The 14608-nt window shown below is 33.7% G+C and overlaps 1 protein-coding gene across 2 annotated transcripts; it reads right to left on the bottom strand.

The window, feature by feature from the left end:
- Positions 1-7606: 7606 nt before the first annotated feature.
- On the bottom strand, positions 7607-12577 carry LOC123206130 (plasma membrane ATPase 4-like). Of its 2 annotated transcripts, XM_044623262.1 has the most exons (13): positions 12469-12577; positions 11342-11698; positions 10272-11261; positions 10038-10182; positions 9785-9949; positions 9450-9688; positions 9329-9361; positions 9155-9236; positions 8896-9056; positions 8622-8795; positions 8357-8539; positions 8072-8253; positions 7607-7982 (listed from the first exon to the last, which is right to left on the bottom strand). In XM_044623262.1, exons 1-13 carry the CDS (start codon positions 12523-12525, stop codon positions 7886-7888), a joined length of 2865 nt encoding a protein of 954 aa, XP_044479197.1. In that variant the 5' UTR covers positions 12526-12577; the 3' UTR covers positions 7607-7885. The 2 variants fall into 2 exon arrangements, with proteins under 2 accessions (XP_044479197.1, XP_044479196.1); XM_044623261.1 differs by having other exon boundaries at positions 9450-9949.
- Between the last annotated feature and the right edge of the window lie 2031 nt (positions 12578-14608).

The raw sequence follows: 14608 nt of genomic DNA, 5'->3' as shown, positions 1-14608 counted from the left end.
TTATAATATCTTTGAATGATACATATGTGTGTATGGGACCATAGATGGTTATGTGTCACGATTGAGAAATCACATCCTAGGGTTTATATGCAATTCAAACTACAATTCTATGGCAACAACATTCTTCAAGGCTAGCATACTAATCTCTAAAGCCCTTAAAACATATTATTAAGGCACCAAGCAAGCAGGATATGGTTATGATCACTTCTACCATAAAACTACATATCATTAACACTATATTTCTGCCAATTATGTTGATTAGCAACTATTTGTAGCATTAGCTAAATTAACAACATTTAAACATCATAATAACTATGAATCTCCCATAAACATGCTGAAGGGTCACCATACTTACCTTTCATCCAAAACTTATAAGTTCTTGGCATTGTTACAGGGATTCTGACGATTGTGGGCCCCTCTCTTAGTTAGGCGATTGCTAAGGTAAAACTTGCAATGCCAATTATGTTCTTAGCATTGTTAAGGTTCTTCTCTCTCTTTTTTCCCTTTTTCTCTCTTGGTTAGGCGATTGTTAAGGTAAAACTTCTCACAAAACGATCAAACTTTGCATTTAAATAAAAACTTTCCCAAACATGACACACAAGCATGTACCTCTTTTAACTAACAACTTTCATACACTTGCGTTAAATGACTTTTTTGCCTTTTTTAGGTATGAATGGATGTCACTCTTGCAATGCATGATTTTTCCCACTATAAATCCATCTGAATGACACTTCAAACATAATTCTGAATATAAAGAAAATACTAAAATACCCTTAAGCTTACTTATAGGTGTTACAATAAGTCTAGCCAAGTATGCCATCAACTAAAGAGGTTTGGTTTTCTTATGACTCAACATGGTGGTGTACTGGTCATCCATGATGATAAGCCTATGACTTATACAAATGTTGTTTCAAGTTTAGACTATTAAAAATAGCTTAAAGCCATGAAATCTAAGATAGACTCTATATACCCAAAAAAAAGATGGACTCTGGTAGATGCATTTCAAGGGGTGAACCTGTAGGGTACAAATGGGTTTTTAAAAAAAAAAAACCAACATGGAAGGTAACTTGCATACCTAAAAAGCATGGCTAGTTGCCAAAGGTATCAATAAAAAACATGGTATAAACTATGATGAAACCTTTTTGTCAGTTGTGATGCTTAAGTCTATTATGATTATACATGCTATAGTTATATACCATGACTATAAAATCTAGTAGATGGATGTCAACACCATTTTCTCTAAGAAACCTTGTAAAGGAAGTGTATATGGCATAATCTAATGGTTTCGTTCTTACTGGACAAGCTGGTAAGGTATGTAAGTTGCAAAAGTCTATTTAAGGATTAAACTAAGCTTTGAAGAGTTAGAACATTTGTTTTGATCAAGTTGTACATGATTTCAACTTTATCAAAAATAAAGAAAAGCCATGTGTGTATAAGAAGGTCAATGGGAGTATAATTACAATTCTAATATTATTTATCAATGGCATATTAATTATTGGAAATGTTGTACTAAACTTGCAATTGGTAAAGACTTGGTTATCCAAGTGCTTTTCCATGAAAGACTTAGAAAAAACAGTCTACATCCTTAGTAAGTTATTAAGCCTAAGTCAAAGCACATACATAAACAAGGTTCTGACTACTTTAGCATGAAAAATATATGTATCCTCAGACACAATCTAAAGGGATAAGATAAGCTAGATCCCACATTCGTGATAAGATCAATCACATACATCGTGTTATGTATGAGGGCTAATATCTCATACGCCTTGAGCGTTTATAGTAGATTTCAACATGATCTAGGTGAAAAACATTAGATAATTATCAAGAATATTCTGCATTACCAAAAAAAGACTAAGGATACATTATTGGTTTATAGATGAAAGTCTAAGCTCATTATGCAAGAACATAGTGATACAAACTTTTGAATTGATTAAGATTTATATTTTGTTTAAATAGTGGTGCAGTTAGTTGGAAAAGCTTCAAGTAAAGTATAATTATTGGTTCTACAACAAAGTCTTGACTACATTGCCCTCTTTGAAACAACAAAAAAACTGTTTAGATTAAGAAATTCATCACAGAACTTAGAGTGGTTCCTACCATAGTTAAGCCAATAGAGCTCAATTGTGATAATAATGGAGTCATTACCTAGGCAAAGGAATTGGGGTCTCATTAGAGATTGAAACACATACATAGATGATATCATCTTATTCAATAGATCGTTCAATATAGAAACGTACAGATTACAAAGGTTGGCATAAATAACAATTTGGCAAACCCACTGACCAAGCCTTTATTGCAATAGAAGTATAATAGGCTTGTAACCGCATATGGAATTAAACATATGAGTGATTGGTTATAGTGTAAGTAGAAGATTGTTAAGATAGTGCTCTATAGGCAATCGATTCATACATTTGTAATATTGTAGTTTGATTATTTAGTAATAAAGTTATTTCATTATTCATTTGTATTAATATTTCACATAATATGATTGCATGAATAATATGCCCTTAGAATGTTAGAAACATGACAAAAGGATCAGACGATTAATCGTGGGAAAGTTATGCACATAGTAGATAGTCATTTAGAAACGTTTGTAATCTTGATATTACTTTGACCAAGGGCACAAGTAATAGTGATAAGATTATCATAATGTTAAGTAACTCTATCAAAAGGTTACGATGATTCTCATGTGCCAAAGTTATTAACTGATAGCTTAGTACAACACATGAGTACATATTGTAAATGTGTTTATCAAACTAACCCGACAAGAGGATTTCCATATGGATGGTTGCTCCAATGTTTATGGAATAAATCCTGTAATACTGATATATGGGATCTTCATACTTGAGGTTGCCAAACCGTCTTGTATAAAAATCAATATGATTTGACACTATTCGACATGTCACTATAGTAAGGGTAACCATAAAAGTAATGGTTGACCATATCAAGATCTATAAAGAGATTATGGTGGATCAATAGAAGATTCATCACTTACCGAGTACAAAAGTTGTATCTCGCATGAGAATACCAAAAAACATCATAACCACTCAAATTTATGACAACATGGGTCAAAGCCTAGTCCAATTCATTTGGTTATTGATATGTATCAGTTCATATTGAGGAGTTACTAAGATAATGTAACACCCATAGGTACATCTCAAAGGCATTATAGTCATTTTCTATATTATAGTTGTTGTATGATTAAGTTTCCTTGAATTGAATGATAAATTGTGAAATTTAAGTGAGAGACGGTCGTCCATAGGATGGTCATGCTTGTGAATTGGTTGCCACGTTAGTCGGAATGGATAAACACCACATTAGTTTGAATTTAAATAACACACTGTCATATATGGTGAAGGCACACACCCATGTGTGGCATTACGAGCTAGCAGTTTATATTTGGCACGTTAGCTACATTTTAAGGATTTTTATACCTAATCAAATGCATACACTTTAAGAGAAGAGAGTGAAGGTAGTTGTGATTAACATACTGATATTACTATGGTAGTTTCAACACAGTTTTCTAGTAAAGAAGGCAATGGTAATTGTATAAAGGAGGATTACTTATTAGGTAAGTGGTGTATCTCTCTACACTTTTATTTAAGTTTTAGTGGACTAAGGAAATCTCCTTTACCGTTTTTGTTAATAATGATCTTGAATTATGTCATATGATTGATGATAATGGTTGATGTTTGAAATAATTATGATATTAGCGATTTGTGATGATGATGGATTGTTTTTGTGAGAAGGAATGTCACTTATATATTGTCGAATTATATATGTTATTGATCTAGGATTTACATGATATTAGATAATATTAATAGGTTTACTTTTCAGGGTGCATTGTATAAATGACATTTAGGATGTTTTATGCTTTTATCAGACATTTGGGACGTCAATATGCATCGTGGCTATTAGTTATCGAGTATGATACAACTACTGGGAATTAGAAACGAGGTGTCGAGATATTGACATAGACATCTAGAATACTGGTGTAACATCTGAAATACCACAACTAGCTTGGATATGGAACACCTTGAGTTATATTATTGTTTTATGATTATGTGCACAGTGTCAAGAGGCCACCTACTTACCGAGTGTGTCTCATTCACTGTGTTCCTTTGTGACTTTATAGGTAGGATAATGGAACAGTAGGTTAATGGTAGAACCAGTCAAGACGTTACATGAGGTAAATGGCATTTTAGTCATTCGTGTTTTTTGCCTATATTTATATATTCATCTTAGGATTGTTTTTATGCATAATCATGTAATTTTTGTTGGTTTTCAGACACTTTGATATGTAGATTTGATTATGGTATTGAATAATATTGTTTATAATATTAGATTGCATCTTTTGGGTATGTGGAAACTTAACTATTGGCATGCATCTAATAAATGTTGTGTGTGTTTGGGTAATAAGTTTTTATTCAACACATCTCTTCGGGTGCATATTTCATATAGAGGTACATTGATAAATTAATTATTTGCATATATTTATGTCATGATTTGCTTAGCTTTTGTTGTGAATTTGTCAACTTATCAGTATTATTTTCTATGGTTTATCAGAAAGCAGGTTGAAAGATTAATTTGAGCAGATTTGGAGCAAAACTGAAGATATTTTGAGCAAAATTCATCAGAGATTATGATTGGATATATCTTAAGATGCTAATCAAGGCAAGAAGGTCAAATTGGAAAATCTTATCAAGTGATTACACTTTGGCCAATCAAAGAAGCGCCTACTTACAATCCAATTTGGAAAAAAAGTTGGTAGAATTGGGGAGGGAATCTGTCAAATAATTAAAATCCTATTTTTTAGCCTTGATATCGTATCATTAGGACATGTTTTACGTTAAATAGAGAGAAAAGGGGAGGCAACTTTTATGTTTTTGTTTTTTTCTCTCTGCAATTTCTTCGTAAAAAATGAACGGCTAGTTTTATAGTTCGGTTCAAGGGGACAACTCTATCTCCATCATTGGTTGTGAGAAGTAAAGTTGTGATTCGTAATTCTTTTGTATTCAAGTATTTATTTCTTCTTTAATTCGACTTTATGCAATTAATTATTATTTCTCGCTTGTTGAATTGGTTTGAGATTGCATATATGCTTTCTACTTCATCTCAATCCGTAATTGTTGTTAGGAATTAGAATAAGAGGCAAAGTAAATTAATTGGATACCTTCCTTTTTCATGTTAATTTAATAGGAAGAAATGAAACAAGTTGAATCGTTTAAGCTTTTGAATGGTTGCTTGGAATAAATTTACATTCTCTGTTTTTACAGCTTTTATTGAATGAATGAGAATTCTTTTTCAATATTGAAATTGTTTGATAATAAGGAATTGATTGGAAGTTTTTTCCAGTTAATTTTACTATTGAATGTCTTGATTTCTTTTAGCTTTAAAGGAAATCGAATTTATTTGCTTGAATTAAAGATGATTATTTAATCAAATTTATGGAATGGATGTTTAACCCTTGAACTGGATTACTTTAATTGGATTGGTTTTCTTATTTATTTATTTATTTTTAAAACTCTTAATTAAAAAATATATATATAAAAACCTCACTCTCAATATTGGTTTTCTTTTGTAGGAAGTTTATAGTAAAATTTCCCTTGGGATTCGACTTGGTTTTCACTGTCACACCATAATAAAAATTTTGTTGATAGTAAAAATTAGTATTATTTTTTGAGGTTTTGACAAACCACCATACATATTTGAAGAGAGATGTTACAAATAACAAACTTTAGATGACAAAGTTAATATAGGTCCAGCCAAGGGTATTTGGGGATTATGGAAAAGTTAGTAGTACAGTCTCCTACTTACTAAGTTTTTTTTATCACTCATTCCTTTACTTTTTTGTGTGCAGGTATAGGTGATTACGATGGTTGTGGGAGGAGTGGAAACCAGTGAGCGTAGGGGACATAAGGGCATTTTTACGTTTATTTCTATGTTTGAAGTATCAGTTTATGTTTATTTCTATGTTTATAATAAGAGATGTTATGGATTTTATTAATGTATTCAACTACACACATGATGAGATGTTACTTTCTGTTTTATGAGTTATGATTGGACATCCTTTAACATGTTTTTGATTAGTAATAATATGAGGGTGTTTTGGTAATTTTGAGATTTTAAATGTTGTTTTAATTATGTTTTTAAATGAATGCTTGTTGAAATAATCTAAGTAGTGACATTCTTCTAAAAAGGGTGTTACAAATAAACATGCATCTATAATTCAACCTTAAGAGATATAAATGGACGAAGAGATTGAATTATATGTAACCATATGGTTGACAAAACCTAGAGTTATTCTTTAATATTTTGTCAGTCAGGTGGTCATGATGCCTTGTGAGATGCCAATCTTAGTCTGTGTTTAGATTAATCACAAATGGACCAAACTCGTCCAATAGGATTAAATCAGTATAGTTTGACTTTTTTCTTAACTATGAATGCCCGTTCAGGGACAATGAATCTATGTTCATCATGAGTTGGACACGAATAAAGTTGTATCCAAATCCATGTCCAAGAATCTAGATAAATCCCAGATTGTACAAATAAAGATCAAAGATGAGCAACCGTTCATATCGCATGAAGAACCGTTCATCATGTTCTTTATAAATGAGAACACATTTCACAATTTCAAATAGTTATTTGAAAACCTTAGCCAATGAACACATGTTCAATCACATAGACAACCTATTCATAGAGCCTTAGAAGCCTTTAGAGAACGGTTTTATCCTCTTTCGGTCCATGTTTCACGTTGATACCAAGGCACTGCCTCATTGTCGGTTGGAGAGTGTTCATATAGCCATGTAAAGAACGAATGAGTCATCTAACGCAGGTATTGTGCTCTTAAGCATCCTATATTTGATAAATGTCATGTTTCATGAATTTACAATCTAAAACGTGATCCTCAATAAGGTTTTTAGCCTTGATTGAATTTTTAGTTATACATTTTGTTGCCCACCAGTTTTCAACGACCAAAAATCTCAACTTAGCCAACAAAAGTTTTGTATATTTTTTCAAATCCAATCAGACCCATTTGATTTGGCTAGATTCAGGCAAATTGGAAGAACCTTTGATGACAAATTGAGTTGATACACTCGTTTGGCCAAACAACTTTTTTCTCCCTTCTCACATTGTTTTTATTTTTTGGGGCTAAAACTTGAAATTTTGTCAAATCCATAGATTTTGGCCCCGGTGGCGTGAAAAAAAAACAAGCTCAATTTAATGTTCTACACTCATATTTCACATCTAATCCACCCAAATTCACATAATAACACAAAATTCAAGTCTTGGAGTAAATCTTAGGCTACCTAAAAAAATAATTGAAAACCGTAGATTTTGAATGTAAAGTTAAGGTATAAATCAAACAAAACCCTAAAATTGTATGTTCTTGAGCCCATCATCCCTACATGGCTCAATCAACAATAACCAACACAACAACACTCTTATCATTAACACATAAACGTTCTGCATTATTTAATTAAGAGTAGCAAATTATAGAACATATATATTGAATTCTTATAACTTTGTGGGTTTGACTACAAGTTTAGACAATTTAAAATTTTATTAAAATGAACATAAAACAGGAGAGAAATAAAAGGAGAAATTATGTTCAAGCTAGAAAACTTGTATAACTAGTGGACATTACATTGCCTCTTTTATCACAGAAAATAGTAACCAACAACACAATCCTTTATTATGACATTTAAATACATACAAAGCAAAAGCCAAGGGACCAGGAGAATTATAACACATAAAAAGCTCTCCTTGCCTTCAAACCTTTCTAATTACTGCTTAAGTAGATCTCCCCTTCTCTTAAACAGTGTTGGTCATTTAACAAATCCCTTTTTCAACTCTTCAAAGAGCGTTCTTCTCTTACTCCTCTTCACACTGTGTAATGTTGTTGGATTGTTTCGATGTCCAGTCCCTTCAGCTTTACGACTGACTCCACATGTCCTTTGAGCGTGTGCAGCTCCCGAAGCCTACAAACACAAAACGAAAGAAATCTTTATTGTCTCTAGATTTGCTTTAAAAAGAATAAACTTTTGGGGAAATGATGGGTTCATAAGACCTTGCAATTTCGGCACGTCTTTTGGCCTGCTCTGCAATCTCAGATAACTCTCTATAGTTACCCTTTTCAGGGAAAAGATTAGCGGGTTCTGGTGGCTGAAGTCCATGGAGGGTTCTTTGAGCAAGAGCCCACTGAGCTTCCCTCTCTTCCTTACCATAATCTTTTTTAGTGGTGAATGCAGTCTGTTACTCGGAAAACAACAAATAATGTTAAGGGATCAAGCTATAGATACATTTCTGATACTGAAAATCATCGATGTCCTAGACAAAAATTCGAAAAGAATACCTTGTTCTCGAGCAAGTTGCGCCAAGCCTTCCCAGACAAGAGGTAACGAATGGCAAACTTCATAAAATCGAGTGGGATATAGAAGATAATGCTATAAATCCAGACCACACCGGCCCATCCCCAACCAGCACCTCTAATTCTAGCAAAACCCCAATTCGCATATACAGCTAACAGAGTTGCTACCTGAAAACAGATCAAGTGATTAGGCATTTGGGGAACCAGAAGATGTGTTCTTATAAATATATGCATAAGAAAAAATTCTTACCGTTTGCGCAATCACAAACGCACACATCAGTAGAAGTCCAGGGCGTTCAGCATAAGACCAGCTGCGCGAGCGAGTCACAAAAATCAGAGACTGGCTCACAATACTCACTTGTAGATACAATGCAGCCATCATTTGATCATCGTCATGGCTTATATCTCTTACGCCAAATGTGTCCTACATTGTGAGGAAAGAAGGAGCCAGTTGAATCAAAATGAAGAAGTCAATTTGAATAATTCATTGAAACTATGAAAAGGCAAATTAAAACATCTCTTACTGGGAAGAAATGAGTGTCGTGCATAGCCCAGAAGAATACAACAGTCATCAATGCCAAGTAACTGCCGAAACAAATTCCCGTAGCAAAAATCTCCTTTAGTCTCCAGCTATCAGGAACAGGAGATGGCTTCACCCTATCCTTTGAGATTGTCATAATTGTGCCTGAAAAATATAAATATTCTGGTCTCAGAACTCGAAAGATCATGCGTTGGAAGCGCATAAAAAACAGCTGGAAGAATGAAAACACATTTCAGACTAACCATCATTTAGAATAGCAATAATCAAGACCATGAATGGAGAAAAGTCGAACTTCCATATCAAAGCAATAAACAGAAAACCGAACTGCACAATCAGAGAAGAAAATCGAAAATTCAATCTGCATTGTGTTTTCATTCGAAGAAGTTTGTAAAACTAAGCCGCCACCATGTACTTACCACAATACGAATTGTGATTGAGACTGCATAGATCTACAAAAATAAGAAAAAGGAGGAAACCCAAATAAGTATGAAGTAAAGACGCAAACATAATTTGGAAGAAAAGAACAGAGAATCTGACTGTGTAGTTCTTCATCCTCTGGAAAATCGCTCTGCTTGTCAACACAGCATGGATAATAACACTCAATCCGGGTTCCGTGAGAACGATATCCGAAGCGCCTCTTGCTGCATCTGTTGCATCCGCAACAGCAATGCCAATATCGGCCTTCTTCAGTGCAGGGGCGTCATTGACACCATCTCCAGTCATTCCACAAATGTGTTTCATCTCCTGCAACTTCTTCACAATTTCATATTTGTGCTCTGCAGTAAAGGAGAAATCAAATTCAGACACGGTGAGAAAACGTCGCTCAGCCATATTTGTGATTGTGGCTAGCAAACCATACCGAAAGCACCCACCTGGAAACACCCCTGCGAACCCATCAGCAGTCTCAATCAACTCTTCAATAGGAAGAGCTCCTAAGTTTGAATCCTTTTGCTGGCCAAGTAAAGACGCTGAAGGGTACATGTTAGTTCCCATTCCAAGCCTTCGGCCAGTCTCCTTAGCAATGGCAAGTTGATCACCTGAATATCATCAACAGATCGGTAATTATCAATATAAAGAATTGAATTACAGTTTTAGAATATTTTATAAATGAATAACTTGAAATACCAGTAATCATCTTCACATTCACACCAAGATTGAGAGCCTGGCGGATGGTTTCACCACTGTCATGCCTTGGAGGATCAAAGAGTGGCAGCAAACCGACAAATTGCCATGGTCCTCCAGGACTTTCTTTGCTTTTCTCTGGCACTTCCTGCCAACAAGAAGACAAGGTGTTGGACATCTTAACCAGGAAAGGCACAAAATAAAGCAATCAACACATATATGATGTTAAGTTGAAACCTGTCTTGCCACAGCTAATGATCGAAGCCCACGTTCAGCAAACTTATCAATGACAGCATAGGCTTTCTTTCTAACATCTTCTCTGGTGTTGCAAAGGTTCATGATCTGCTCAGGGGCACCTTTGCTTGCTCTATGCCAGTTGCCATCAGAGTCAATATATGTCAGAGCAGTCCTCTTGTCCACAGGATTGAATGGAAAGAAATGCACCTCTCTGATATTGGCCCGAGCCTCCTTCGGATCAGCAAGCATTCCTACAATAGCACAATCAATGGCATCTTGATTTTCCATTCTAGAGGCCCTCGCCGCAAGCAGAAGCACATGATCTTTTTCAACGCCCTTTGCGAACACCTCAACCAAGTTTTTGTCAACACTGAGCTTATTGAGTGTCAGTGTCCCTGTCTTGTCACTGCAGAGGACATCCATACCAGCCATTTCTTCGATTGCAGTCATACGCTTGGTGATGGCACCTTGCTGAGCCAGCTTGTGGGAACCAATAGCCATTGTGACCGACAGAACAGTAGGCATAGCAATCGGAATGCCACCAATCAAGAGAACCAATAGATTGTCAATTCCATTTCTATACTTTCGGTGTTGGATTGGATACATGACGATAATCTCAATCACCATCCCCGTGGCGATGGAACAGATACAGAAGTTCCCAATGGAAGTCAGCACCTTTTGAAAGTGTCCAACTTGGTTGGTACTGTCCACAAGATGTGCAGCCTTTCCAAAGAAAGTATGAACGCCAGTTGCTATAACCACAGCTTCAATTTCACCTTGTTTGCAAGTTGAACCAGAGAAAACTTCATCGCCGGGATTCTTAGTCACAGGAAGTGATTCTCCGGTGAGTGCAGATTGATCTACCTTCAACGGATCACCCTCAAGCAGACGTGCATCAGCAGGGATGATATCCCCCAATTTAATGCTGATAATATCTCCTGGAACAAGAATAGCAGCCTCTTCTTCACTCCACTTTCCATCTCTGAGAACCTGTACAACATTACAAAACATAAGTAACAAAGTCTACCCACATAAAAATAATAATTGCAGCCAAGTTGTAAATTTGGAACCTTAGTTTTAGGAGCAAGGCCAGCCATGAGTGCGGCAGCAGCGTTACCGGCATTGTTCTCTTCAATGAAACTGATGGTTGAGTTGATGACAAGCAAGCAAACAATACCAACAAAGTCTTGCCAATCTGGAGGCTTGCCGCCGCCATTAGCCAACGCAATGGCCATTATAGCAGCGGATTCCATAACCCATGAGAGCGGATTCCACATGAACCCCAAAAACTTGAGAATTTTGCTTTCCTTTTTTTCTTCTAATTTGTTGGGGCCAAAGATTAGAATCCTTCTGTTCCCCTCCTCTGTGGATAATCCTTCCGGGGTACATTTCAACTGTTCAAACACTTCGTCGATTGGAATTTTCTCCTGCAAACACAAGGAAGGAACCTCACAATTTATTTATTTCGTGGTTTTTAACATTAAATAAAAAATTTCTTTTTTGGGTAATCGTTAATCAACTGTAATAACCGCTATTTTTCAAATTTCAGACAATAGGACAATAATACGAACACATATATAATACGTAACTCGTGAAAGAGTTAACTTCTGAAATGAAAATTATTATTTTTCGAATTATTAATATGAACATATATTATTTGGTGGTTTTTTTTTTCTTCGGTAAGTTTATTTGGTGTTTTTTAACCTTAAAAAAAGCATTTACAAAAAAAAAGATAAAAATTAATAATCTGATCAATCAAAAATTATTATTTTTAAATTATTAAATTATTTTATGTTAATTAATTAAAAAAAGTGTAAACAAAAGGGCATTCTGAAAGCAAACAAAAGACACTTAAAATTATGAAGCTGCCAGTCAGAAAAATAAATAAATATATATATATATATATATATATATGTATTAAACAAAAGACACTGATAGAAAGAACAATTAAACGAAATTGTAACACTACCTAGCTGTCTTTGAATATCTTTTTTCTTTTTCATTTTAATCTCATGTGGACAGCTGAAAAATGGGTCTGTTTGGTGAGTGAGAAAAAGTTGAAGAAAATTTGAAAGTTAAAAAAGAAGAAGAAAACATGAAAGATGCAAAAGTTGGTAATGAATATTCATTCATCCCTTGGAAACAAACTACTAATTATTTGGAGAAGACCGGAGAAAAAAGGTTTCAGATAACATACCAAATCAACAGTTTCGTTCTTAATCCCTTCAAGAGTAGTAGCTGACTTGTCACCCATTTCTTAAAACTGATAAAGTAAGAACTAGAACAACATACATATATATATGTATATATATATATAGAGGGAGAGAGAGAGAGGACAAGAAAAGTTTCAATAAAAGGAAATAGCAGAACAAGGCAAAAGCGGAAGAGAAGGTGATAGCATTTAGGATGAGAAGAGCGGCGTTTATATAGAATGAAGTTTGGCAAGTGGGCTTTGGCTGTTTGTTTAATGTTGTTGATGATGATGATGTTGTGATGACGACAACGGTGCAGGCCATGATAAAGCATGGATCTAACCTTCCTGATCTCACGCTGTGAAGTTGCATGCCTTATGTGGGTTCCACTCTACGTCTTTAGTTTAATGTACTTAAACGCAAGTCAAATAACCTAAATTTTATTAAATTATACAGTTTAACTTTTCCCTTACAATATGATAGTGTATAATTTTTACATATAAATAATAATATATTATTATATAATTTAATATTTTTTTATTTTTTATTTTTAATTATTTAATTATATAATAATATATTATTATTTATATATAAAATTATATTCATAATATTATTCATTTACTTTTGTGTTAATTTATTCTCTTATAAGACAAAATTATCTCATAATAAATTATTTTTTTATTATTCCACGTGTTTAAAAAAAAGAGAAATTAAAGTAAATATCCATTTTACCCTCTTAAAGCAAAAAAATCTTTTTTTCCTGTTCCTAAACAAAAATACCTTATTTTCAAACTTTCAAACAAAAATGCCCTAAAAATATCTGAAAATACCAAAATTATCCTTCACAATTTCTATATAAACTCACTTATATACATTTTTCACATTATTCAAATACTCAGTCACACTTTTATTTTTACTCAACTATGTATGAAACTAAAAAGAATTGAGTTCGACTATCCTTTAAAGATTGAAAATGATGTAAATGTGCAAGGCCTTATTGATATGTCTCAATACTTCAAGGAATGTATTTCTATTTTTATTACATATACCCCAGTCGAAGGGCAAGAAGACTAAAAAGAAATTGGAGGCAACAATGATAATGAAGTGAAAAAAGAATTTGTTGGGAAAGACTTAATTGATTTTAATAATGATGCATTCTATATTGTTGTTGAATGAGCTAGTGGAGACAAAGAGAGAGTTTCAGACTAGGGTGATTTTGAGGCAGACATAACAATGGGCTGGGCCAACTCCAGTTCAGCCTATTGAGCTTATAGGCTAGATCAAGCCCTAGGCCTATACAGTAATAGGCCTTCGGGCTAGGCAAGCTCATTCATTTTTGAAAGCCCAAAGCTCAACCCTATATATAAGGTCGGACCGGGCCTTAAATGGGTAGCCCATGGGCTGGCCCATGAGTTGACCCATTTAAACAATTTTTTTTTAATTTTAAATACAAATTATTTTTCAATTATTAAAACCGAGAATAATATATCAAACATTTTATTTATAATCCTATCATTTGTGGCGGAGGGATACTATGATTACATGATGAAAAATATTATAAGTTTATAATATAGTATAAATAATTAATTTATATATTATATAAATTACAAAAATAAATAAAATATATATACTATATCATTTATCTACTCATTTTCAACATCTAAATCTTTGAATTCTTTTGATATTGGATCCATTTATAATATTTTGTAATGATAAAATTGAAATGAAAATGAAATTATAAGCACAAAGAATTATTATTTGTGAATTAAGATAATTTCTGAAAGAAAGTTTATCAAAGAAAATGATATTGAAAATATAATGAAAGAATTGAGATTGAGAGATTGAGAGGAATTGAGATTGAAAAAGAGTTGAATTGGTTTATATAGAGAAAATTTAAAAAATAAATAAATTTTTAAAAAAATTAAAGGCTTTTGCCTTTGTGGCTAGCTTTTACAACAAAGGCTGAAGGGTAGAAGCCCTTTTGCCATTTGCTTAATTTTTATTTTTTAAATAGTAATGGCTCAGGTCGGGCTGACCCATGGGCTTAATATTGTAGCCCATAGCCCCACCCAAAAGGCCTATGAGCTAAACTCGATATGCTACAGTGTTAAGCTTTGCTTCAAATTCATGTTTCAAGTCAAACCT

The sequence above is a fragment of the Mangifera indica genome, unplaced genomic scaffold, assembly GCF_011075055.1.
Source record: "Mangifera indica cultivar Alphonso unplaced genomic scaffold, CATAS_Mindica_2.1 Un_0025, whole genome shotgun sequence".
Taxonomy (NCBI): Eukaryota; Viridiplantae; Streptophyta; class Magnoliopsida; order Sapindales; family Anacardiaceae; genus Mangifera; species Mangifera indica.
Note: the sequence above shows the minus strand (reverse complement) of the source record. Positions and strands in the feature narration are given on the sequence as shown.

What these genes read in the sequence shown, in the direction of transcription:
- LOC123206130 (XM_044623261.1), bottom strand. Translation starts at nt 12,525, where the DNA reads ATGGGTGACAAGTCAGCTACTACTCTTGAAGGGATTAAGAACGAAACT. An exon ending in AGAGGATGAAGAACTACACA is followed by an intron (nt 9,362 to 9,449) that starts GTCAGATTCTCT and finishes TTATTTTTGTAG; the next exon opens with ATCTATGCAGTCTCAATCAC. An exon ending in GCAACTTGCTCGAGAACAAG is followed by an intron (nt 8,254 to 8,356) that starts GTATTCTTTTCG and finishes TCCGAGTAACAG; the next exon opens with ACTGCATTCACCACTAAAAA.